Below are 27,918 nucleotides of genomic sequence, written 5' to 3'. Positions count from 1 at the left end.
TAGTTCTGAACGTCACATGCTAATGTAAAAAGCTGGTTTTTGATATAAATATGAACTTGATTGAACAAAACATGCATGTATTGTATAACATAATGTCCTAAGATTGTCATCTGATGAAGATCATCAAAGGTTAGTGCTGCATTTAGCTGTGATTTGGGTTTATGTGACATTATATGCTAGCTTGAAAAATGGGTGTCTGATTATTTCTGGCTGGGTACTCTGCTGACATAATCTAATGTTTTGCTTTCGTTGTGAAGCCTTTTTGAAATCGGACAGTGTGGTTAGATTAACGAGAGTCTTGTCTTTAAAATGGTGTAAAATAGTCATATGTTTGAGAAATTGAAGTTATAGCATTTGTAAGGTATTTGAATAACGTGCCACGGGATTCCACTGGCTGTTACGTAGGTGGGACGAAACCGTCCCACTGGCCCTAGAGAAGTTATTTAACACCTCAACACCAAAGTCCAGTATTGTTAAATATTTAATCAGCATAGTGTTATACGAGTAGAGGGCAACACTGTATGACAGGGAAAATCCCACACAACTTCCTTGTTGAAGTGTCATAGGAGTTTAGTAGTTTGTTCACTTGTTCTGCAGTCTCACTTGTGAATACATTTTATCAAAATTGTATTTAATATTTTAATCACAAAGCACAGAGTCTGGGATGACTGAATACCCTTATTAATTGTTTGGACATATTCAATCTGAATCAACAACACTTGTTACATCTGGCGATATGGAAGCAGCTACAGTAGTTTCTCTCACCATGGCAGTACTTTTAGGTAAGACTTCACCTTGCATTCTCAACAGACACAGACACACTGAGGTCAAACAGAGATGTTAATTGCAGAGTGGCGAGAGGTGCAAGAGAAGTGTTTAGCTTTCAGTTATTATTTTACCTTCATAGTTATTTTTCTTCTCCCTAGTGTGCAAATAAATGTTAGATCAACCCTTCTTGTATGTTCTTCTTTGGTAACATTAAGTTGCTCCTAATACTATGTAACTACACACATTGGAACAAGGACTGTGTAATTACAAATCCACTTGCTCAAGGTTTTTCCACATGTTTAAGGACTTATGATATATTATGTTTTGTAATTACATGTTTGAAAGTCATCTGTGAATTACCACGTTAATAATTCCAACCAAAATGTGGCATTGTTACATATAACTACCATAGACATTAAAACCAGTAGATAGTGATAGCACTGACGTCATCCACATATTCCTATAGAAAATTCCTGATGGTGCATGAAGCCGGGAGTACTTGAATTTGAAGCATGCCATATTGCTGAATGATCATGGTGATAGTGTCCATAACTAGCAAAGGATTATGGTTGATGTAGTCATTTTCATCCTGCCTGAGACAGTCAACCTCAATGTCTATGGTGCCTCCTCATGGCCTGCTGGCCCGTAAATGGTGTTTGTCAGCAAGTTTGATGACAAATGTAGTAGTTGGAATGGATCACTATTTAATACAGTTTCTCGATGTGTAGCCAACTTTTAAATCATTCACAGTGGGAAACGAACCTGATAATAATAAACTCATTTTAAACGAATAAACGAACTAACATATTTTGGGGGTTTGGCTTTCTGGCGATCAAATGTACATAGGCTTTCTAGGGAAGACCTTATGGCACCGCTAGGTTGCTACTTTGTAGCCGACCAGTAGAGCTTGTGACTTCACACCACACCGGACACTGAGGCCTGGTAACTATACAGGGCCAGTATAAACAAAAATCCAGGTAGTCCCAGGGTTTATATGGTCTTAAAGACTAGGACCTGGTAACAAGACTTGTAACAAGACATCTCGAAAATCGTCTTCTCACAAAAATGTATTTAGCGTCCGAATGTGTTGCCCTAAAAACAATTATAGAAAGGGGAGATTCTCATGACAAGATGTTGTTCTTCGCTTTGCTCTATGACCACCCACAAATGAAGGCTCGTCTGGAGTCGGTTCCGTCGATGTGCCAACATGCTGTTTGTAGCATCTAAACCTTTTGAGCTACAAACGAAGGTGACCCGACTGTGGAAAGGGGAGGTTCTCATTTTGCTCTACGACCCTCACAAGTGTCACAGGACTCATCTGAAGGTAACTGGTACTTGTTTTTAAAAAATTATGGAAGTATGAAGGTACAGTAGTTTTGTGCCTACCCCAAAAAAGGGGTTAAATATGTGTCAAAAACAAAACAAAAATATTTCCTGAGAGGACATCAATGCATTATGTGCCAGCTTAGAATTCAGACCTTTTCAGATTGATGATCCAAGGAAAGAGAACAAGGTGCTCAAACGTACTGTAGACTATATTCATGGCAAGGTGGAGGTGGTGCAAAGGGAGAACCTTGCTTGATGTACAGTGTCGTTCTATGCATATTTTCAGGAATACTGGAGAATGATAACCGCAGAAGCTGTGAGGACACTGTCTGAGACTTTATGTCAACTCAACTGAAACTGCCCACAGATGTTGCTATTATTGTATGTTTAGAACATTTTAAGCAAAAGGAAATGGCGAAGAGCGGAGGCAGATAACGCAGAAACACTGATTTTGAAATGAATGATCACTTCCCCACAGAGATCAATGAAAGGAGAAAAAAACTGTATCCCATCATGAAAAAAAAGTGTTGCCTGAAAAGACAAGTCTCCTTGGTGGTGAATTAACTTTACATCAACGCGCAACTGTATCGGGACTCTAGAGTAACTCCCTGGCTATTTTAATCCAATATTCAAATCTGAGTTTGTGTGTTGTAGTGTATCATGACAACTTCAACTATAACAAATACTTGTTCTATTTATCTTAACTTGACAAAGAAGGGGCTGCATATAACTCAGGTTAATGTACAGGGGAAAGAAAAAGTATGTGAACCCTTTGGAATTACCTGGATTTCTGCATAAATTGGTCATAAAATGTGATCTGATCTTCATTTAAGTCACAACAATAGACAAACACAGTCTGCTTCAACTAATAACACACTAACTATGATATGTTTTCATGTCTTTATTGAACACACCATGTAAACATTCACAGTGCAGGGTGGAAAAAATATGTGAACCCTTAAATTTAGTAACTGGTTGACCCTCCTTTGACAGCAATAACCTCAACCAAATGTTTTCTGTAGTTGCGGATCAGACCTGCACAACGGTCAGGAGGAATTTTGGACCATTCCTCTTTACAAAACTGTTTCAGTTCAGCAATATTCTTGGGATGTCTGTTGTGATTCGCTCTCTTGAGGTCATGTCACAGCATCTCAAATCGGGTTGAGGTCAGGACTCTGACCGGGCCACTCTAGAAGGTGTATTTTCTTCTGTTGAAACCATTCTGTTGTTGATTTACTTCTGTGTTTTGGGTCGTTGTTCACCCAACTTCTGTTGAGCTTCAATTGGCGTACAGATAGCCATACATTCTCCTGCAACATGTCTTGATAAACTTGCTAATTAATTTTTCTGTCGATGATAGCAAACTGTCCAGGCCCTGAGGCAGCCAAGCAGCCCCAAACCATGGTGCTCCCTCCACCATACTTTACAGTGGGGATGAGGTTTTGATGTTGGTGTGCTGTGCCTTTTTTTCCACACATAGTGTTGTGTGTTCCTTCCAAAAAACTCTACTTTAGTTTAATCTGTCCAAAGAATATTTTGCTAGTAGAGCTGTGGAACATCAAAGTCCTCTGTTGTGAACTTCATACATGTAGCAATGTTTTTTTTGGACAGCAGTGGCTTCTTCTGTGGTGTCCTCCCATGAACACCATTCTTGTTTAGTGTTTTACATATTGTAAACTCGTTAACCGACATGTTAGCATGTTCCAGAGATGTATGTAAGTCTAGCTGACACTCTAGGATTCTTCTTAACCTCATTGAGCATTCTGCTCTGTGCTCTTGCAGTAATCTTTGCAGGACAGCCAATCTAACAACAGTGTTGAACTTTTTACATTTATAGACAACTTGTCTTATCGTGGACTGATGAACATCAAGGCTTTCAGAGATACTTTTGTAACCTTTCCAGCTTTACGCAAGTCAACAATTATTAATCTTAGGTCTTCTGAGATCTCTTTAGTTCGAGGCATGGTTCACATTAGGCAATGCTTTTTATGAATAGTGTTGGTTCCATTTTTCTGAGTCTTAGAAAAGACTGTGGAACAATTCTAAACCTTATAATGAATATATATTGTTAATCTGTAGTCTAGGACCCTATAAATGTGGAGGAGGGGGGGTCCCATAGCCCCTCCCCTTCTATTAATACAACATAGCATTATCAATTATTATAATACATCAAACATTTGGTGCAGCCCCTATCATGAACCCATCATTCCCCCCTTTGAGACTCACCCAGAGTCTCACACCATCAATCATAACATTCTCCTCTGAAATCAAACAGATTTGGCAATCCCTCGGATCAATTTGATCCCAGGGATGGCCTGCTAAAGGGAGAAACAACTCCTGAGGTTCCTGGAATTCTGGTGGGGGTGGGGTGAGTCTGTCTATACTCCCATTCCTCCTCCTTTCTTCTACCACATTAAGTAAGTATGCTCCCTTCTTGTGACCACCTCAAATCCCCAAATGTTCAACAGTCTTTTTAGCCAAGCACTTTATTATACAGAAAGCAACAGCAAAGCACAATAGTCCTACCAGAAGTGGAACAATCATGGCAGCCAGGAATATCATTACCTTTCCCATCACGTGAAAATACACCCTTAAACCAGTGTCCAATTTGGTCAAAGATGGTGTTGTCAGCTTTTCCCAGAGTACAACCTAATTTAGCCAGGTCATTAATAATAGCTGTCATGTTGTCAGAGGAGTCAGGAAGCAACATGACACAGTAATCCTCATCGTCTATTCCAAAGACCTGTAGGCCCCTCTGTCTTTAGCCAATATGTGCCATTTTGTCTCTGGTCTCTACTGCCTACCAATTCTGCACATTTAGTGACAATTGAGTAAAACCCTGTACTATCAAATTAGTAAGGGCCTGCATGGAGTATGTCAAATTGATAATCCCCTTACCCTTTACAACAACTCCTGCACCTGGAAAGATTACTAGGGCTGCCATCTCTACCTGAGACAGCACATGTCCATAAGCCTCATTATTTTGAGCCTATGCTCTTTTAGCTCTGCCATTCGATCTGAAACTAATTTGCAAAGAACTGTTCAGCAGCTCACAAGCAGGTAATGTTGCTGCTGCCAGTTCAGTTTTCCCCAGATAACAACACCCTTTCCATCCCATGGGGAGGAAAATGTAGCCATTACCCCCACAGATCCAGAGATGATCCGGAGGTGTCCCCATGCCTTTGCGTATGTTTGCCATATTTACCCTAGTTATCAATTGTTGCCCATCCAGTACATCAAAACGACTGGTATCCGTTTTTAGGCCTGTGTGGTGGTGTTTCCTACATCCACATTCCCTGAGTTGCAGATACAAACAGGGGGAGTTATTGTGGGTTTTTAATCCTGTCAACACATCATCTACTACCCGTCAGATACTCCCTCCATTGAACTTTTGGAGGTCCTATGCATTTAATCAGCTGGGAAATGTTACCTGGTTGTACGCTAGGAACCTTCGTCCACCTTAGCTATTTAGTCTCAATGGATCCACTCTCAAATTCTTTAGCTGCATCTGGACTATTACCTGTTGCCCTATTGTATAATCCACCTTCCCATGCTGCTTCCTTCCCCCTAGTGACCAACATCAGGATGCAGTATGTCACTGCCTTCATCCATTTATTATTCTCCACATCCCCATGCACAAAGGGAACGAGTAGGATTTGGAGAGCAACAGATATCCTGCATGTGTGTTTCCATGGTTGCGATTTTCTTGTTTCACAACCATAGTGTGTGTGTGTATGATGGTGTCCTCGACATCTGATGACTCATCAGGTTCTGTGGCTGAACCTTCTGTTGGTTTTTCTGGCCTTTGGTCTCGGCCCTCTGGCTGTGGTCTCCCCCTTTTCTCCTCTGGCCCCTCCTCATCGGTGGGTCTCAGCCTCTTTCCTTCTCTGTGTCCTCTAAGCAGGATGGTTGCCAACCTGGGAGAAGCCTGGAATGGGAGAGATGGTGCCATCTGGAACTCTGGGATTGGTTTTGCTGCTTTCCTAGTGTGAGAGTGGAGAAAACTTACAACAGAAGTTAGTTCCTTCTTGTACTCAAAATGGTCACACTATGTCTTAGTTATGTCTATCTGTCGGTCAGTCATAGGTCTCACCCCTGGGGTGTTCATTGGTCATCTTGTTAACATCTCATAAGGTGTACACCCAATACTTTTGTTAAGTCTGCTGCACATTTTCATGAGGACAAGGGCAAGCATTCCACCCAGCTCATTTTTGTGGAATGGCAGGCTTTTACAATCCCCCTTTGATCATTTAATTAGCCCTCTCTGTAACTCCCGTTACTCATTTTCTATGAGACATTTTCTATGAGATGGGTCCCATTGTCTGCAGACAAACCTCAGGCACTCCAAACCGGAGTATAATTTCCCTAACTAGCAATTTTGCAACTGTTCGCGCATAACAGTTGGTTGTGGGATGGTTCCACCCACCTGCTAAACCTGTCAATTATCACCAGGCAGTATCTTTTTCTTTCTTTTCGCTCTACCATGTCTATGAAATCCATAGCTAGGTGGACAAAAGGTCCTTTTGGAGTGGGGAACTTCTCTGCTTTCAGTGGAGTTCCCTTATCTATGTTATATAACAAACATGTCGCGCAACGATAATTTAACTGTTTTTTAATTTTTAATTTTTTACATGCTGAATCAAATTTTGGCAAAACCATTTGGCCGAAATCTTCTCCTAATTCTTCTCCTCCTCCTCCTCCTAAATCCCCCCTTTGACGAATGGCTCAATCCATGAGCCAATCGGCAAATATTAAAGATCATGGTTGATGGTAAACAGGTCATGCCAGACAAAGGATGTAGCCATAAGCCAGACCTAGGACAGAGAGCACACCCTCTCTCCCTCCACACTTGGTGATTGAGAATATCAGCCTGCTGCTTTTTCTCGAGATCAGTAGTTTCAGTTGACACAAACGACAAAAAATAAAATGCCTGTGTGTGACAATGGGAAACAGTCATCTTGGCCACCTCATCCGCTATGCTGTTACCAATTCAAGCACAATCACACCAACCTGTGTGTGCCTCAACCTTAACAATAGCCAATGTGTTAGGTTTTCGCATAGCTTCAATCAACTGTTCAACATAAGGTATTTTTTAATAGGTGTGCCTGTGGTATTAGCCTTCCATATCCCACTAGCATATGCTGCATCTGAGTAGAAAGTAAGGGCCTTCCCTTACCCCAATTCACAAGCTGTGGTCAGAGCTAATAAATCTGTCTGTTACGCTGATAAATGGTCTGGTAGGTGGACCTCAATATCACCTGCCACATCTACTACAGAAATCCTACATGTTTCTTCCCTGTGCTTTGATCTATATAAGCAGAACCATCAACGAACCTCACCATGTCAGAGTTGACTTTATCGAAACAAATGAACATTTATTGGGGAACTGGGATTCCTGGGAGTGCATTCTGATGAAGATCATCAAAGGTAAGTGAATATTTCTAATGTTATTTCTGAGTTTTATTGACACCACAAAATGGCGGGTTTGGTTTCGTGTCTGAGCGTCGTACTCAGATTATTGCAAAGTGTGCTTTCGCTGAAAGTTTTTTTGAAATCTGACACAGCGGTTGCATTAAGGAGAAGTGTATCTATAATTCTTTGAATAACAGTTTAATATTTTATCAACGTTTATGATGAGTATTTCTGTAAATTGATGTGCTCATTCACCGGAAGTTTTGGGATGCAAAACATTTCTGAACATTACACACCAATGTAAAATGCGGGTTTTTGGATATAAATATGAACTTTATCGAGCACAACATACATGTATTGTGTAACATGAAGTCCTATCAGTGCCATCTGATGAAGATCATCAAAGGTTAGTGATTCATTTTAGCTGTATTTCTGGTTTTTCTGACGCCTCTCCTTGCTTGGAAAATGGCTGTGTGGTTATTTTTGTATAGGTACTGTCCTAACATAATCTAATGCTATGCTTTCGCCATAAAGCCTTTTTGAAATCGGACAATGTGGTTGGATTAACGAGAAGTGTATCTTTAAAATGGGATATAATAGTTGTATGTTGAGAAATTTGAATTATGAGATTTTTGTTGTTTTGAATTTGGCACCCTGCTATTTCACTGGCTGTTGAATAGTGCGTCCCACATACCCCAGAGAGGTTAAATGCTCTACAACAAAGCTTGTTTAGTGTCCATCAAGCTTTCTCCACCCTTAACCTTGTTCTGAACACCTCCAAAACAATGGTCATGTGGTTTGGTAAGAAGAATGCCCCTTTCCTCACCGATGTGATTACTACCTCTGAGGGTTTAAAGCTTGAGGTAGTCACCTCAAACAAGTACTTGGGAGTATGGCTAGATGGTACATCAGCACATATGAAAGCTGCAGGCTAAGGTTAAATCTAGACTTGGTTTCCTCTATTGTAATCTCTCCTCTTTCACCGCAGCTGCCAAACTAACCCTGATTCAGATGACCATCCTACCCATGCTCAACTACGGAGATGTAATTTATAGATTGGCAAGTAAGGGTGCTCTCGAGCAGCTAGATGTTCTTTTCCATTCGGCCATCAGATTTGCCACCGATGCTCCTTATAGGACACATCACTGCACTCAATACCACTCTGTAAACTGGTCGTCTCTGTATACCCGTCGCAAGACACACTGGTTGATGCTTATTTATGGAACCCTCTTAGGCCTCACTCCCCCCTATCTGAGGTATCTACTGCAGCCCTCATCCTCCACCTACAACACCCGTTCTGCCAGTCACATTCTATTAACTTCTCAGGGCTACATGGGATGCTAGCTTCCCACCTGGGGGACACAGCCAGTGAAATATCAGGGCGGCAAATTCAAAAACAACTAAATGTCATAATTCAACTTTCTCAAACATACAACTATTTTACACCATTTTAAAGATACACTTCTCCTTGATGTAACTACATTGTCCGATTTCAAAAAGGCTTTACAGCGAAAGCAAAACATTAGATTATGTTAGGAGAGTACATAGACAAAAATAATCACACAGCCATTTTCCAAGCAAGGACATGTGTCAATAAAACCCAAAACACAGCTAAATGAAGCACTAACCTTTGATGATCTTCATCAGATGACACTCCTAGGACATTATGTTACACAATACATGTATGTTTTGTTCGATAAAGTTCATATTTATATCCAAAAACAGCATTTTACATTGGCGTGTGATGTTCAGAAAATGTATTCCCACCAAAACGCCCGGGGAATATGCACATGAATTTACAAAAATACTCATCATAAACGTTGACAAAATATATAACAATTATTTAAAGAATTATAGATAGACTACTCCTGGATGCAACCGCTTTGTCAGATTTTAAAATGGCTTTACGGAGAACGCACATTTTTCAATATTCTGAGTACATAGCTCAGCCAACTTCGGGGAAATCTAAACTCAGAATTAGTATTAGAAATATTCTCTTACCTTTGCTGATCTTTGTCAGAATGCACTCCCAGGACTGCTACTTCCACAAGAAATGTTCTTTTTGTTCGAAATAATACATATTTATGTCCAAATACCTCCGTTTTGTTCGTGCGTTCAGAGCACTATCCAAAGGCATAACGCGCGAGCACGGTACCAGAGACGAAAAGTCTAAATGTTCCATTACTGTACTTAGAAGCATGTCAACCGCTGTTTAAAATCAATCTTTATGGTATTTTTAACGTAAAGTTGCGATCATTTTCCAACCGGACAATAGCATATTCATTCAAGGAGAAAAAAGAAGGAACGGCGTGCTCGCGGGATCGAGCATATCCAATCCCTTTGTTGCCAGGCAGTCCACTCAGAAACTGAGCTCCTATTATCTGCCCAGTGACAGGAGAATGCTCAAACCACTTTCTGAAGGCTTTAGACAGCCAATGGAAGCCTTAGGAATTGCAAAGTAACCCCACGGATACTGTAGTTTCGAAAGGGACTAGAAAGAAGAACTACAATTCTCAGATCCTCCACTTCCTGGTTGACTTTTTCTCAGGTTTTTGCCTGCCAAATGAGTTCTGTTATACTCACAGACACCATTCAAACAGTTTTAGAAACTTCAGAGTGTTTTCTATCCACATCTACTAATAATATGCATATTCTAGTTTGTGGGCAAGAGTAGTAACCTGTTTAATTTGGGTACGTTTTTCATCCGGCCGTGAAAATACTGCCCCCTAGCCCAGACAGGTTAAAGGTCCCCAAAGCACACACATCCCTGGGTCACTCCAATTTTCAATTCACTGCAGCTAGCGACTAGAACAATCTTTAAAAAACACTCAAACTGGATTGTTTTATCTCAATCTCTTCATTCAAAGACTCAATCATGGACACTTGTGGCTGCTTCACGTGATGTATTGTTGTCTCTACCTTCTTGACCTTTGTGCTGTTGTCTGTGCCCAATAATGTTTGTACCATGTTTTGTGCTGCTACAGTAACATGTTGTGCTGCTGCCATGTGGTGTTGCTATATTGTTCATGTCATGTTTGGTTGCTACCATGCCGTGTTTTCATGTATTGCTGCCATGCTATGTTGTTGTCTTAGGTCTCTCTTTATGTAGTGTTGGGGTGTCTCTCTTGTTGTGATGTGTGTTTTGTCCTTTGGTTGACCTTCATTGTAAATAAGATTTTGTTCTTACCTGACTTGCTTAATAATTAAATAAAGGTTAAATAAAAAAATAAAAACCTTATCCTCTGCAACAGAGGTAACTCTGAGTCTTCCTTTCCTGTGGCGGTCCTCATGAGAGCTAGTTTCATCATAGCGCTTGATGGTTTTTGCGACTGCACTTGAAGAAACTTTCAACGTTTTTGAAATGTTCCCCATTGACTGAACTTCATGTCTTAAAGTAATGATGGACTGTCATTTCTCTTTGCTTATTTGAGCTGTTCTTACCATAATATGGACTTGGTATTTTACCAAATAGGGCTACCTTCTGTATACCAACCCTACCTTGTTACAACACAACTGATTGACTCAAATGCATTAAGAATCAAATAAATCCCACAAATTAACTTTTAGCAAGGCACAGCTGTTAATTGAAATGCATTGCAGGTGACTACCTCATGAAGGTGGTTGAGAGAATGCCAAGAGTGTGCAAAGTTGTTGTGAAGGCAAAGGGTGACTACTTTGAAGAATCTAAAATATATTTTGATATGTTTAACCCTTTCTTGGTTACTACAGGATTCCATATGTGTTATTTCATAGTTTTGATGTCTTCACTATTATTCTATAATGTATAAAATAGTAAAAATAAAGAAAAATCTTGAATGAGTAGGTGTGTCCAAACTTTTGACTGGTACTGTATATGCTGCCCTATCGTAGCATGAAAAGCTAAAAAAAAAGAACGCCTGTCGATCTTGTCGTTTATAGTTACAGCCGACAAAGACTTGTACAACAGGCCTTTCACCATAAAGTAGCATGTGCAGAAGGTATGGTTGTTTACCTATTGGAAAGTGACATCCAGAGAATCACCCGTAACATAAAATAGATCATTAGTAATTAGACATTTTGAATAACCTTCAGCAAGTGGATTTGTAATTACACACTCCTGGTTCCAATTGTCTTATAACCAATACCGCTAAACTCTATTACCATGTAAATCGGCCTACATAGAAATTCCTATGTAACTACTATGATGTTACTAGTTATTACTGTGTAGTTAGAGAAATAGGAGCAACTTAATGTACAACGTTACTTTTCGACCCAAAATGAAAAATAAGGATGCTGATATAAACTTAGGCAAATGCTGCTGTGATCGTTGTCTCATTCATTTGAATTTACTATAACAAGAGGGGTTGATTTAGCCAATTTAAAGATAGGTATGGTTAGGTGGCATTTGTATCTCTTATCCAGCCATATCATTGACATCCGTGGCCATGTGTGAATTGACGTAATTCATCCGACATACAGAGACAGGATCACTTGTCTAGTACAGTAAAGTCGACACATATTGTTACTCAAACCTGTTCTTGCCTCCCTAGGGTCTTGTTATGGAGCAGGTGTGTTACCAGACGGGCTCCTACTTGGGAAGGTTGGAGGGAACGTGACATTTAACAGAGCATCAGACCAGCCATTTCTAACATTACAAATGAGAGTTAATGGTACAGCTATGTTCAACTATATCAGCAATTCTGACATTTTCAATCCTGAAGATGGATACAGAGACAGAATCAATCTGGACAGATCGTCAGGATCCGTGGAGCTCATGAATCTTGTTCTGACCGACAGTGGACAATACACAGTGACCATTGTAACACCTGAAGCAGTATCAGTGGATGAAAACACCAAACTGGAAGTGTATGGTAAGATGTTTTGTATTCTACTTTTATCAGTCAATACTTTCCCTTCCATGTTCTAGCTTTAGGTTTCACATCATCAGTCTACATACTTAATTGTAAGGCTGGACTGCAGAAACATTTCACAGCCATACATATACCATTCTACTATATCATAACGCTGACACCACATTATAGTAAATAGTTTTGAAGTAAAACACACACAAGTGTTTGTCCTTGCTTTTGCATAGTAGGTGTTTCTCAAATCCAACGATATCAATCAGTGTGAACAATTATTTCTGTCCATCTCTTCCCACTTCCAATTATGTTATTTATATGTTTTGCATATCACTAGTGTATGATGTTGGTGAACAAGGCCAAATCTGTTACCTGCCTAGAGCACAATTATTTGTATTAATGTCAGCATCTTTGATGAAATAAAGGTGTGTTAGGTACATTTTAGAATAGACACACTCAGTACCACTCAGAATGAAGATAGTCATGATCAGCTTGTGATGGCCTACTTGGCCCTCAAGTTATGATAACTGCTTTGTTGCAAAAAAATTGTTTGAGATATGGAACAGTTAGGTCCTGCTGGTTCCAAATCTATTTGTCATTAATGCCACCTGTGAGCTCTTCTAAATTACACTTACAGGTATTTTTACATGCTCCATTCTGCTGTGTTGATGAAAATGTGTGTTACTGTAGCCATGCACTGAATATTGTATTTTGCTTTGCTCCGTTTCTCCACCTGTCCTCTCTGTTGTGTCTGTACAACCTGTTTAGTCTTTGGAGGTCGAGTTGCGTGTGAAGCTGTCTTCTCATCATGGTTTGGTTTTAGCATGGGGGTGTTTCTGTAGGTCAACAGGAAGGTGTTTAGGCGCCTATCGAAGGGCCCATTCCCTTGTGATGATTTTGAAGCTTACTTCATCGTCTGGACAAATCTTTCAGTAAGGCCGTTTGTTGCAGGGGGATATGGCGCTGACTTCATGTGCTGAATTCCATTTGCTTCCATGAATGACTGAAACTCTTCGGACACCAGTTAGGGGCCATTATCGAGTTGCGTTGACAATCCAAAGCGACTGGAGATTAACCGTAGCATTTCAATGGTTCTCTCCGCTGGTTCTCTCAGGCCATTTGCTGTGTGTGTCAACTACCACTAAGAACCTACGATCCTCCAGTGGGCCTGCATTGTTTATGTGGACTCGCTGCCAAGGCTCCTCTGGGAAGTTCCATGGGTGTAGTGGCACTACCTGAGGCATGTTCCTCATCTTTAAACATGCAGAACATGACTTGGCCTTGTCTTCGATAGCTGTGTCCAAACCTGGCCTCCAAAAGTAGCTGCGTGCAATCTCCTTCATTCGCACCATGCCATAGTGCCCTAAATGGAGTTCTTCAAGCACCTGCCTTCTCAGTGGTGGCGGTATGATGACTCGAAAGCCCCATAGCAGGCATCCCGACTGAACTGTGAGCTTGTTTCTCCTCACTAGGTAAGGTTTTAGGATGTCCGACAGCTCTCCTCCTTTCCCACGATTGGCAATGGACACAACCTCAGACATCACTGGATCAGTGTGGGTGAACTTTTTCACTTGGACAGACGTAACTGGGGCGCTCGTCACTTCCTTGAAGTAGAAGATTTCAGCCTGGGAGTGCTCAGTGTGTGTGACAGGTAAGGGAAGTCTTGAGAGGCCGTCTGCATTGCAGGGCTGCTCAGAACTTCTGTACTTGATATCGTACTGGTGAGCAAATAACAGTAATGCCCATCGCTGCATGCGGCTGGCTGCGAGCGATGGAATTCCGGTGTTGGGACTTAAGATGGAGGTGAGGGGTCTATGGTCCTTCAGCAGTGTGAATCGTCGGCCAAATGGAAACTGATGAAATTTCTTAACTTCTCACTTAAGGTCCGTGATGCGAAAGCAATTGGCCTTTCTTCACCTGATGGCATGATGTGTGAAACAACAGCACCAATGGCATAAGGCGATGCATCACATGCCAACTGTAATGGCAAGTCGGGTTGAAGTGGGTTAGGGCCTCTGACTGAGATAAGGCTGTTTTCACTTTCTTGAAGGCCTCCTCACATCTGTCTGTCCACTTCCACTATTTGGTTTTGTTCAAAAGTTTGTGCAGTGGCTTTAACATATTAGCTCGGTCCGGCACAAACTTTGCGTAGTACGTCAGTAGTCCAATGAATGATCTCAGTTGACTCACTTTCTGTGGGAATGGAGCTATTGCGACGGAATTCACCTTTGATGGAGCCTTGTGAAGCCCCAAACTATTGATGGCGTGGCCCAGGTACTCAACAGAAGGCCTTCCGGACCCTCAGACCGTACTCCTCCAAATAAAATAAAAATGTTATTGGTCACATACACATGGCTAGTAGATGTTATTGCGAGTGTGGCGAAAGACTTGTGCTTCTAGTTCCCGACAGTGCAGTAATATCTAACAAGTAATCTAACAATTCCACAACAACTAGCTAATACACACAAATCTAAGTAAAGGGATGGAATAAGAATATATACATATAAATATAGTCTCTGTAGTGTAACATTCAGGTTTCACAGGGGCTCCTGCTCGTCTTTGCCGGTGATGAGTAGATCATCGAGGTAACATTGGACCCCAGTGAGCCCGCTCAGTATCTGGTCCATAGCTCTCTGAAACAAGGCAGAGCTGAGGTGATTCTGAAAGGAAGCCTCCGGTACCTGTACAGTCCTTTGTGAGGCACTATGGTCAACAGTTCTTGTGACTCTTGATCCACATGCATCTGAAGATAGGCCTGACATAAGTCTCTTACAGAATTTCTGTCCTCCAACTACACCAGAAAAGAGGTTGTCAATGAGGGGTAGTGGATATTTTTCAGCAGTCAAGACTGGGTTAATGGTGACTTTGAAATCACCACAGAGTCTGAGTGATCCATATTTTTTTAGGACTGGAACGACAGGTGTAGCCCATTCACTAACATCCACTGGATCCAATACTCCAATCTCGGCTAGTCTGTTTAGCTCAGTTTAAACTTTTTGGTTTTATGGCATATGGGACAGGTCTAGCTTTGAAGCCTTTTTGCTTGCTGTCTGGTTTCTGTTATGTCCTTCATGTTATGTCCTTCATGCTGCCAAATTGTCCTTTGAACACATCCGCGTGTTTCCTCAATATGCCTTGTAGGTTTGTGTCCTCTTTTGCAACCATGTGAATTTCCTGCCAGTTTAGTTTGATCTTTTCCAGCCATGTGTGTCCTAGCAATGCTGGATGGTTGCCTTTCACAATGTAGAGTGGTAGCTTTACCTTCTAATTGTTGAGCTCCACTGTAACAATCACACTTCCTCTCACTGGAACAATCTCACCGCATGTTCTCAGCATCATCTTTGTGGGCTGTGGTGTGAGGTGATGTAGTTTCTCCTTGTATACAGCCTCAGACAGCAAAGATACGGCTGCTCCAGTGTCCACTTGCATCCGTACTACTTTTCCATCCGGTAGCGGTGTCACCCAGTGCCCGTGGTCATTGTCTGAAATGGACAAAACATGCAAAGATTCTTCCCCTTCAGACAGGGTCACTTTGTTCATCTGTGTGCTCCATTTTATGCACTTTCTTTTTGCACTTCCTGAAGTCGCTTTTCCTTTATTCAGTATTTTTGTTTGATTGTGTCTTTTTGTTTTTACATGCACGTTCAATGTGACCCTTTTAGCCACAACTTCTGCACCAACACTCCTCTGCTTGGTGACTTGGTTTCTGATAAGAGAATTATCTAATAAAGGTAAAATAATCAATAATACATTATTAATTAGTAGTTAACTTCCCTGGGCTAGGTGGGATGCTTGCGTCCCACCCTAGTCAACAGCCAGTGAAATCACGTGGCGCGAAATACAAATTCCTCATAAATGCTATAACTTCAATTTCTCAAACATATGACTATTTTACACAATTTTAAAGACAAGACTCTCGTTAATCTAAGCACATTGTCCGATTTCAAAAAGGCTTTACAGCGAAAGAAAAACGTTAGATTATGTCAGGAGAGTACCCTGCCAAAATAATCACACAGCCATTTTCAAAGCAAGCCTATATGTCACAAAAACCTAAACCACAGCTAAATGCAGCACTAACCTTTGATGATCTTCATCAGATGACACTCCTAGGACATTATGTTATACAATACATGCATGTTTTGTTCAATCAAGTTCATATTTATATCAAAAACCAGCTTTTTACATTAGCATGTGACGTTCAGAACTAGCATACCCCCCGCAAAATTCCGGTGAATTTACTAAATTACTCACGATAAACGTTCACAAAAAACACAACAATTATTTTAAGAATTATAGATACAGAACTCCTCTATGCACTCGCTATGTCCGATTTTAAAATAGCTTTTCGGCGAAAGCACATTTTGCAATATTCTGAGTACATAGCCCGGCCATCACGGCTAGCTATTTTGACACCCACCAAGTTTGGGACAACCTAAACTCAGAATTACTATTAGAAAAATTTGATTATCTTTGCTGTTCTTCGTCAGAATGCACTCCCAGGACTTCTACTTCAACAACAAATGTTGTTTTGGTTCCAAATAATCCATAATTATATTCAAATAGCTCTGTTTTGTTTGTGCGTTCTGGTCACTATCCGAAGGTTGACGCGCGAGCGCATTTTGTGACAAAAAAGTTCAAATTATTCCATTACCGTACTTCGAAGCATGTCAAATGCTGTTTAAAATCAATTTTTATGCTATTTTTCTCATAAAATAACGATAATATTCCAACCGGGCGACGTTGTATTCATTCAAAGGCTGAAAGAAAAAAATTGAGAATTCTCATGAACGCGCATCTCCAGTGTCACTGTCCCCAGGCTGACCACTCACAAATTCTCCTGCTGTTCTTTGCCCAGAGACAGCAGACACCCCATTACACTTTCTGGCGCCTTCTGAGAGCCAATGGAAGCCTTATAAAATGTCACGTTACAGCAGAGATGCTGTATTTTCGATAGAGATGCAACAGAAGGACAACAAATTGTCAGACAGGCCACTTCCTGTATGGAATCTTCTCAGGTTTTGGCCTGCCATATGAGTTCTGTTATACTCACAGACACCATTCAAACAGTTTTAGAAACTTTAGAGTGTTTACTATCCAAATCTACTAATTATATGCATATTCTCGTTTCTGGGCAAGAGTAGTAAGCAGTTTAAATCGGGTACGTTTTTTATCCGGCCATGCAAATACTCTCCCAAATACACTCCCTTTATCCTCTAAGTTACTCCAAGTTCCTCAGCTGCCGGGTCCAGCACAGTCTACTTGTTGTTATCTTAGGCCCACTAAAACACACACACACACACATTTTGTCCCGGGCCTCTACTAGACCTTATGTGCCTGTCAATTGGTACTTCAATTATTCATTATACATGCTACATTAAGGTAGCCGCAATTTCATCATATGATTTATCACCAGGTTTATCAGGCGTGACTATACTGCTGAGTAGATATAATATTTTTTCTCCCTTAACAGTCAAAAATGTTGGCACAACTACTTCTGCTTTTAATTCCATTTCACAACACAAAGTACTCAAAACATTCTGTGAAAGAACTCCATTGTTCCACAGATTCATCAAATGTTCCTATATTTCCAACCAACGCAGACATTTTCAGTTTATTCTTTCTCACACTTTTCAGACTGTCCCTTACTCCCTGACCGTCTTTTTTTCACTCACAGTGACTTCACTTTCTCCCTCAGCGAAACTCTTCCTATCCCTCGAGGCTCTTCTTGCTTTGACATCAGAAGCTAGCTAGTATCACTCAACTAGCTAGTTTCTTTGCATCTTTCAACAGCAAAAAAAATTAATTAAACTCAGACTTTCTACTGAAGATAATGATCACAAACGTGAGAACGTTTCTTCCTCATCGACAGTTTTTCTGTATAGCAAACTGTATTACTTATACAACTAATATAAGGACAGGACATGAGACAGGAGTAGAAACTAACGTGGGCATTGTTTAATGCGTTTCACAGGACAAAACATTTCAAGCATTCCAACGTATGTAGGCAGAGGGGTGTGTGTTACAGGTGCCCTAAAGGGACAAACTATAATATCAATACACAACAGTTACTGTTTGACAATATAATATATAATCTACATTAGAATCTAGACTACAATCTGTATTATCAAACCAACCTATCTGATTCATATAACCATTATCTTTCACAGAACCAATATCTGGTACTACCATAATAACTTTCCCAAACACTCCAATCCTCGAGGGCAGTTCTGTCACCTTAACCTGTGATGCTTCTGGCTCCATCATCACCAGAGAGTGGATGAAGGATGGTCAGCTTCTGTCTGCTGGTGGCAACCTAATCATCTCTCAGGATAAGAGAGTGCTGTCCATAAACCCTGTGAAGAGAACAGACAATGGACACTACCTGTGTAGTGTCAGCAACCCTGTCAGCACCGCTGATGCTAAATACATTCTCATTGTAAACTGTAAGTAGTCCTACTCTGCTATAAGCCTGGACATACAATTACTGTGTTCTAACTATTGTTTTTTGCATTCAAATCTGACAGTCACAGTGTGAATTCTGGATACGCAAGATATCACAAAGTAATTATATGGATATATATAACAGTTTGAATGTGTAACTTCACACTGATTACCAACTAACAAACATATGGCTACTTCTAATGTGAACTGGTGTTTTTTGTTACAGATGGACCTGATGGTATGGAAATCAAGGGTCCAACTGAAATAGAAGTAGGACAGAAGTTTACATTAACCTGCTCTGCTGACTCCAACCCCCCTGCTAGTTACACCTGGATGCACAATGAGACAGAGATACCAGGACATTCACCTGAGTTCACTAAAGAGAAGAGTGAATTCTCTGACAGTGGGAATTACACCTGTACAGCAACAAATTATGTCACTGGGAACAAAACATCTGTGGTCCATAAAATGACACTAAAAGGTAAAGTTATCAGAAGCTATAAAGGAAATATCAGATAGTAATTAAATTGTTTAATGCAAGATGATTTACTCAAACATTATTTTAGCATTTTTAGCAAATAATTCCTTTAGCTGTCTTTGTTGTGTTGTAATTGATACCCATTTGAACTGTATTTTGCAGTACTGCCTGTTCACTGTGTAGCCTTTCTCTCATCTCTGCATGGTTTTGTCTCTGGTCTCTGCAGGAGAAGACTCTATCACTAGGTCTGCCTGCTGGTGCCATCACTGGTATTGTGTTTGGATTATTGCTGGTTGTGGGAGTGGCATTTGGTGTTGCAGTGTTCTTCATCAGGAAAAATGGGTAAGTAAAAAAAACATTTCAGTCAAACAAGGCTATTTTCTATCACTGCAGTTTGTAGAAAATGTTGGCTCAGTTTCCACATTGATGAAAACTGGTCACAAAGAGGTTGTATTTCAAAAACACTAAACTGTAAAAAGGACTCTAATATTATGTTCTTGAAGTTTTCTGAACAGCAACCTTTCTTGTTTTATACAGAACCAATGCTGAGGCAATGCGTCGAAGAGGTAAGCATACTGTATCTCCAATCTTACAGGTTGTTATGGTATTTCAAATTACTAACGGTTTTTAAATGTATGTTTACTCTACATTTATGTTTAGTCAATTAGCAGACACTATTATCCAGAGAAATTTACAGTTTCCACAAAGAAATGAAATGGATTCATACATATTACCAGATTTAGTACAACACTACTATGACTAACGATGTAACCACTAATGCCTAATACTGTAACAATGCTTATGCAAACAAATGCAGACAAGATACTGTAGCAACATCTATACAACCCCTACTATTTATGTATCTCTTATAGGCACTCAACAACCTGTATATGAGAACCCATCACATGTATATGAGAACACAAGACAAAATCAATCCCCACCTCTACCCCTGACAGTAAGTAAGACCTGGTTACCTGGGATGTGTCTGTGCATGTCTGTATTCTATTACAATCTTAGTGTAATAAAGATTACTTTTCTAAACAACAAATGTAGTATACAAAGACTGTTTGTCTGTGAAAGTGTTATCCAGGAAGTTTACATTTTTGACATTGACAGCCATTTACATGATTTATTATAATATGATCGCTGTAAAAGTTTGTTCAGAACTTTGAGTTTTCGTATTTTATCATGGCACATTTTGTTGTGGCTGTTCCTTCTACAGTATTTAATGCCTTTATTAATTTAAGCTTTATCCCAAATTAGGAAATGCAGGACTTTAAAAGTACCTATGATACTAGGATAATGGTAAGTTTGTGTTAGATCACATGGCACCATGTGACTGCAAAACCGTAAAAACAACAGATTTATGTGTTATATGTTAAATGGTATTCATGCCGTATTATAGCTGATAAATGGAAGTTAATGTTCCTTTCTTTTTTCACTTACCTTCAATCTAGCAGTAAGATAATTAAATGGAAAATACCTCCTTTCAACCACCATTCTCTACTGGGTTCCATCATCAACTCATAGAAAACCTGCATGATAACACCCAGTGTGGATCTGTAATATAATATACATAATCAATACAATACAATCAATACACACATGCTATGTTTAATTGTTCTATTTATTGTGTACTTTAAGTAACAAAATAACATGCTAATAAAAAGTAGATGGTACAACACTGAACAGTAATTTCATAAATTAAAGCATAACGATAAGGGTTACATCTGGTGGTACAGGTGAGAACTGTACTGTAAATACAGTTTTTTTTGTGTACTGTATTGTTAATTACAGTGCCAAAAAGACACAGAAGCTAAAAATACCTCAAGACCAAAGTCCACTATGTTTATCAGTCAAATCCTGCAAAGCAACATTGTTAATAGGCTCAGTGGATTTAAAACCTCACACAGCTTCCTTATTATTGTTAGTGGAGGTGTGGTTTGTGCTACAAATAGGGAAGTTTGGTCATTTGTTCCTTTATGCAGTGATGAATAGATTTCATATTTCTTCCTCATATCAGGTTTTGGTGTTACTTTAGAACACTCTTATTGTAGCCTTGTCTTCTATACTTATTTGTGGAGACAGACCTACAGTCTGAATCACTGACATTTAAAACATCAGAAGAGATGGCAGACGATACAGTAATTTCTCTCACTATTGCAATACTCTCAGGAGCGATTTGAAGGGGGAATCAGCAGTTGAAACCATAACAAAGCACAATCCCACCCTTATTTTGATGAACAGCTGAGGGATGGGTCTGGAGAAATGCAACCATTATCAAATTCATAAACAGAGCTATGGATGCAAGGACTGACCATCCATGATATCAAAATTATAGTTTTAACTACGTTTTAATGCTATATAGTGTTTAATAAAAGTATTTGTTTACAAACATTGGAGTAAAACAAGTGTTTGGGATCTGATGGGGAACTACAGTTGAACGAACCTCATGAGGCATTTTAAGTTATATTCTTTAAGAATCAATAGGTATACATCTTTAAATCCAGAAATGGATTTAGAAACTGCAGATTCCCCCTTTTCAGAGGGACAATTGATCTAAAAAAAGAAGAAGAAGTAAGCAAAGAAAAGTGCAATGGAAATAAATCAATTGTTATTCAGTTTTGGATCACTTTTAAAGCGCTACCTTTATAAAAAAGAAAAACGTTTTCAGGATTGATATTAGTAACATTCCCATAACTATTTGTCAATAATGCATATTTTGTATGTATGTTATATTAAGAATAAATTAAACAATATTGTCTCCTGATGGTGGTGGTTAGTTATAGGATATGTAGTCCCTCCTACTGAGAAAGAATCTCAAACTAACCTGTTTTCTATCTAAAGGTACAATCTTCTATTTAGACAGCCTGAACCTTACACTGTTTGTTGGAGCTGGGGAAATATAATCACTTTCAAATTCAGGTTTTGAAAGTTGTGTTTTAACAATGATGGATTATCAAACTGTTTGTTTTACTAAACACCCCCAACACCAAAGTCCAGTATTGTTAAATATATAATCAGCATCATGCAGTTTAGGAATTTGTTCCCTTGTGCTGCAGTATCACTTATGAAGACATTTTCTATCAATTGTATATAATATTTTGATAACAAAACAAATAAGTGGGCATTACTGAAACCCCTTATTATTTGTTTGGACAGATGATTCAATCTGAATCACCAAAACTTGTTATATTAGGCGAGATGGAAGCAGCTACAGTAGTTTCTCTCACCATGGCAGTACTTTTAGGTAAGACACTGAGGTCAAACAGAGATGTTAATTGCAGAGTGGCGAGAGGTGCAAGAGAAGTGTTCAGATCTAAGTTATTATTTTACCTTCATTGTTATTTTTCTTCTCCCTAGTGTGCAAATAAATGTTAGATCAACCTTTCTTGTATGTTCTTCTTTGGTAACAGTGTACATTATCCCAGTCTGTTGTGCCCACATGCTTCAAGATGGTCACAATTGTTCCTGTACCCAAGAATGCAAAGGTAACTGAACTAAATGATTATCGCCCTGTAGCACTCACTTCTGTCATCATAAAGTGCTTTGAGAGACTAGTCAAGGATCATATCACCTCCACCTTACCTGTCACGCTAGACCCACTTCAATTTGCTTACCACCCCAATAGGTCCACAGACGATGCAATCGCCATCACACTTCACACTGCCCTATCCCATCTGACAAGAGAAATACCTATGTAAGAATGCTGTTCATTGACTACAGCTCAGCATTCAACACCATTGTACCCTGCCAAGCTCATCATTAAGCTTGAGGCCCTGGGTCTCAACCCCGCCCTGTGCAATTGGGTTCTGGACTTCCTGACGGGCCGCCCCAGGTGGTGAAGGTGGGAAACATCTCCACTTCGCTGTCCCTTAACACTGGGGCCCCACAAGGGTGCATGCTTAGCCCTCTCCTGTAGTCCCTGTTCACCCATGACTGCGTGGCTGTGCACGCCTCCAACTCAATCATCACGTTTGCAGATGACACAACCGTAGTAGGCTTGATTACCAACAACAACGAGACAGCCTACAGGGAGGAGGTGAGGGCTCTCAGTGTGTGGTGTAAGGAAAATAACTTCTCACTCAACGTCAACAAAACAAAGGAGATGATCGTGGACTTCAGGAAAAATCAGAGGAAGCACCCCCCTATCCACATCGACAGGACAGCAGTGGAGAAGGTGGAAAGTTTTTTTAAGTTCCTCGGCATACACATCACTCACGGTGCAAGATGGCTGGCTAGCTGCTACTGCCTGAGCAGAGATGAAATGATGACTTGGAATAAAATAAGTAATAAAGTAAAAACATCTAATATACACAATTGAAATATGTTATTAAAGTAATGTGAATAAAGGTAGTTTAAAAAAAGAAGTGATATGCAGTAATGGGAAGTTACTACCATTGTGGTTGTATTAATGAAATAGTCATCATCATACAAAAAACAAATAATATACACAGCCAAAATATGTTATTTTAGTAATGTGAATAAATGATGGTTAGCCTAATAAGTAATAGTAATGGGCAGTCATTACCATCAATTTGTTTTATTCTGTGTTACAGCATTGAACCAATATTTATTTTATTTAACTAGGCAACATTCAGTTAAGAACAAATTCTTATTTACAATGACGGCCAATTGTGCGCCGCCCTATGGGACTCCCAATCACTGCCAGTTGTGATACAGCCTGGAATTGAACCAGGGTCTGTAGTGACGCCTCTAGCACTGAGAAATAGTGCCTTAGTCTGCTGTGTGTGGTGGCTAATTTCCGCATTACCAAATGAGGATTTACAAACACACCAGTCCGAGTTAAAACTACATCTTTAATACTTAAGATACTTTTGCAAAAGTTCTTGACCCCCAATAATGCATTCTCTCGAATGAATCATTTAATGAGGTGATTACAGAATGGCTATGGGGATCTTTTATAGCAACGATACAGCCCCTTCAACGTACATTGACAAACCACAGATACTTAGTAACAGTTCACAAAGGTTACGTTTTGTATGACAGATATCCATAAAACATATCAGGCAGTAACTGCTATGTCAACAGGGTTCATTGTATAGCCCAGTATCTGGTCCCCTTAGAACCGTCCCTCCCTGGTACGGTATTGAACAGAACTATTTCATCCAATGGCATATATCAATTGTCAACTCTAGATACTCCCATCTCAAGCAAACCCCCTCTTGACCCCACTCCTGGACAGGCTCACTGGGGAGTGAGCCTCTAGGCCATATATTATCACAGGATAAGTGTGAGATCTAAGAGACCATGGTCCCAGACACTGCCATAAACCTCCCCACAATAAGGAAAAGGAGGGTATGACTTGCTCACAGACATTGTGGAGACAAGTCATTGGTTCCCCAGTAATCACGCCATCCCTTCACATGGTTTAAGCATAGGTAAAGACACATTCCCATGACGACAAGTCTGACCTCTCCCCTCTCTGGGCCCCAAGTGTCTGAGCCCCAGCTAAGGTAGACATGCAACTGAAAAGACACCAGAGTCCAATGGACACTTTCTAATGACAAGTACCTCAAATAAGCATATTATACTAATAAAACATCTTAATTATCTATGTTACCCAACTAATTCTGATTCGTCCACGACATGTGCCACTCGGGAGCCAAAAATATAATGCATTTATTGTTTACAAAAAAGTCAACCGAAATTGAAAAATCTGAACTGACCTGAAAAAGCACTAGTTGCTCAGCACTACCGCTCAGACCAATCCCAGACAATTTTTCTTGAGATTTATTTTCTTGCTAAAACTATATTTTGAATAATTAAATTTTAATAGAAAACTAATACTGTGAAGTAACTAATTGTTACACAGAAATAATTTGATATTGAGAGAAACTGCTGCATTGGGCCTTTAATTTGTCAAAATACTTATGACTTCCAAAAGGGGGGGCTAAATACATTCAATCTCAATGCTGGAGTATAGAGACAAATTAAGATTTTAGCTTTACTGTCAAAATACATATGGAGGTAAGTGTACGTGTGTATATAAAACTGTATGATATGATCAACAATCAATCGGTCTAGTAAAATACTAAACTTTTACAGCCAAAGTGTGACTGACTGGGGTTTAAACCCAGGTCACCTGTGCTCAACAAGATGTGGGCCTGCTAAGCTAAATTAATGCATATTTTCTAGTTCTGCTCTATTTATGCACACATGCAAACATGCATAGGGCAAACAGTTACCAGCTTCTTTGTGTTAACATCAGGGGGACTGACAGAGGATCATGTGAAGAAGAAATATATCTGTATTGTCTTCCTGTTGGCCCTGTCATGCCTCTGCTTCCTGTTCAGTAACAACAACATTCTGGAGGTAGGGTACAGCCATCTGCACTCAAAACAAGTTATAGGTCAAACATGGTGTCAACATTCTACCAGCTCCAGAGCAGCATCCAACTGGCTTTCATCACAGAGGGACTTTCTCCTCTGCGTCGCAACCAGAGCCACTGTGGCCAGGGGCCCTCACCGGAGAAGGCTCTGGAGGAGCGTGACCTCCTGGAGTCTATCGCCTGGCCACAGCCTCAGCTCCACTCTGTGAATGTGTCCCTGAACCAGACCAGTGACCCTGCACACAGTCTTTTTGTGATCCTGTCAGCAGGAAGCAGGAGAGAGTGACACATGGGGGACCAGTTGGAGGCTCTGGTCCATATACACGATTTCCAGGGGTGTCCCAAGAGCTATGGTGGAGACTTCTTGCTGGCCTGGCTGCACTCCAAGTTGGAGACAGGAGTTGCAGGACAGGTGCTGGACCACAGGAATGGGACCTACTCTGCAATTTTCACATTACTATAGCAGGGGTCTGCACAGGTGGAGGTGACACTGGTCCATCCTAGTGAGGCAGTTCATGTTCTAAGATGGTTACGAGAAGAACGGCCCGATCGGATTTTCTTTAAGAGTCTGTTCCGCTCTGGAAAACTGTCCCAAACAACTGTATGTAACCTGTGTCTGCTGATAAACCAGGATCCGTTGTGCAATTTCACAGGGGGGCCCTGGTACTGCTACAAGCCCAAGCTGCTGAGCTGTCATGCACGGATCAACCACGCTATTTGAGGAAACTGTGAAACATCTGCTCACCAACAAAGGGCCTTGCTCTTCCAGAGGTTAGTGAGGGGTACACTCCATATATGAGTGAAAGTGTGTCTAATTGAATCACAGACTTTGTTTTCAATGTATCAGATTGCTTGCTTCTGTGGGTTTATTTAACATTCAAATATGATTATCTCTCAATTCTTTCTCAGTGGTGTGAACATCAAAGTTCCCATTCCTCCTTCAGGGTCTGACAGTGTCATTGTGTTCCATGAGAAAAAAAGGTAGGCGAGCTAGGAGATACCACAGTACAACTGTGTGTTTATCTTTTTAACACTAGCTAGCCAGCCTACTAACTGCTCTGCTCTACTTTGTGGCTGTATACTTCATCCCTGGAGAGTTTCTGGGTGTGCAGGACAGTATTCAAGCCAACTACTGCATCTACAGTAATGTAAGATGGGAAAGCCCTAGCACCTCTATTGCCTGTAAAGTGATGATGCTAGCTGGTACAAGATGCTTGCTTTCCTCTTTCAGACAAAGCAGACGTGGAGAGAAGCATCATGAAGACATAGTCTACCAAGATCACTCCTTCCGGGTATTACTTCCAAGGGTCATGGCGAACGCTGGGTGGTGGTGTGATGCGCCAGTTTAATGACTTGTCTGCCACTCAGTGTCTGTAGGGCAAAGTGGTGTACATGTACGGAGACTCTACTGTTAGACAGTGGTTCAAGTACCTCAACGCATCTTTCACTCTCTGATGCCTCAGGTGCTTTCTAACTCCCAACTCTCCCTTCCTCTTTGTGCCACAGGTGAAGGAGTTCAACCTTTGCAGTCCTAAGAAGTTGGTCGCCTTTCATGACAGTGGACAGCACCCACAACATCCTGCTGAAGTACCATAGTCACGGTCCTCCAAACCGCTTCAACACTGTCATCACCAGTCAGATGCGCTATGTAGCTAATGAGCTGGATGGCCTGACTGGTGGGTCAAATACTGTGGTGTTTATCGGCATATGGTCCCATTTCAGCACCTTCCCTGTGCAGGTCTACATTTGCCGACTACACCACATTCGGCGGGCGGTGGTGTGGCTTCTGGACCGGGCTTCGGGGACCCTGGTGGTGTTGTGCTCGGCCAACCTCCAGGCCCTGGACCGAAAAGTGAGCCTGTACAATAGTGACTGGTTCTCAGTGCAGCTGTACAGGGTGCTCAGGGCAATGTTCAGGGGTCTGGATGTTTTGCTGATAGACGCCTAGGAGATGACCCTTGCCCACCACCTCCCCCATGACCTCCATCTGCCCCCCCATCATTATCAAGAACATGATAGACATTATGCTCTCTCATGTCTGCCCAGAGAAGGGCTAGCAGATTAAGTGAATGATTTATGTCTGAATTCTCCATCATTCAACACCTGGGTGATTCTGCAACTATGGAAACTTCTATGTCCTCAGGGTCAATTTTGGGGATTTTATAAAAAAAAGATGTATGTATTATTTATTTATATATTAAGTTCACACTAACATTACCCCAGATTTTTTTACACCTCTCTATCAAGTATTGTAGCTACTTTTCAGATGCATTTTATACCTCAATTTCACTGTTTTGCCC

The 27,918-nt window shown here is 40.6% G+C and overlaps 1 protein-coding gene and 1 pseudogene across 2 annotated transcripts; both read left to right on the top strand.

Annotated features, from left to right (window-relative positions):
- Positions 1-543: 543 nt before the first annotated feature.
- LOC115176689 (carcinoembryonic antigen-related cell adhesion molecule 1-like) lies at positions 544-20,955 on the top strand. 2 transcript variants are annotated; one of them, XM_029736887.1, is made up of 9 exons: positions 544-782; positions 12,036-12,356; positions 18,515-18,790; positions 19,015-19,269; positions 19,493-19,608; positions 19,804-19,832; positions 20,139-20,221; positions 20,530-20,571; positions 20,727-20,955. In XM_029736887.1, exons 1-6 carry the CDS (start codon positions 737-739, stop codon positions 19,813-19,815), a joined length of 1,026 nt encoding a protein of 341 aa, XP_029592747.1. In that variant the 5' UTR covers positions 544-736; the 3' UTR covers positions 19,816-19,832; positions 20,139-20,221; positions 20,530-20,571; positions 20,727-20,955. The 2 variants fall into 2 exon arrangements, with proteins under 2 accessions (XP_029592747.1, XP_029592746.1); XM_029736886.1 differs by having other exon boundaries at positions 20,724-20,955.
- Positions 20,956-25,646: 4,691 nt separating this feature from the next.
- On the top strand, positions 25,647-27,675 carry LOC115176464 (NXPE family member 3-like; annotated as a pseudogene).
- The last annotated feature ends 243 nt before the right edge of the window (positions 27,676-27,918 follow it).

The sequence above is a fragment of the Salmo trutta genome, chromosome 37 (assembly GCF_901001165.1).
Source record: "Salmo trutta chromosome 37, fSalTru1.1, whole genome shotgun sequence".
Taxonomy (NCBI): domain Eukaryota; kingdom Metazoa; phylum Chordata; class Actinopteri; order Salmoniformes; family Salmonidae; genus Salmo; species Salmo trutta.
Note: the sequence above shows the minus strand (reverse complement) of the source record. Positions and strands in the feature narration are given on the sequence as shown.

Bases quoted from the DNA above. Each gene is read 5' to 3' on its own strand.
- LOC115176689 (XM_029736887.1), top strand. From the start codon at position 737: ATGGAAGCAGCTACAGTAGTTTCTCTCACCATGGCAGTACTTTTAG. The intron at 18,791-19,014 runs GTAAGTAGTCCT...TTTTTGTTACAG, and splicing joins ATACATTCTCATTGTAAACT to ATGGACCTGATGGTATGGAA. The intron at 19,270-19,492 runs GTAAAGTTATCA...TGGTCTCTGCAG, and splicing joins CCATAAAATGACACTAAAAG to GAGAAGACTCTATCACTAGG.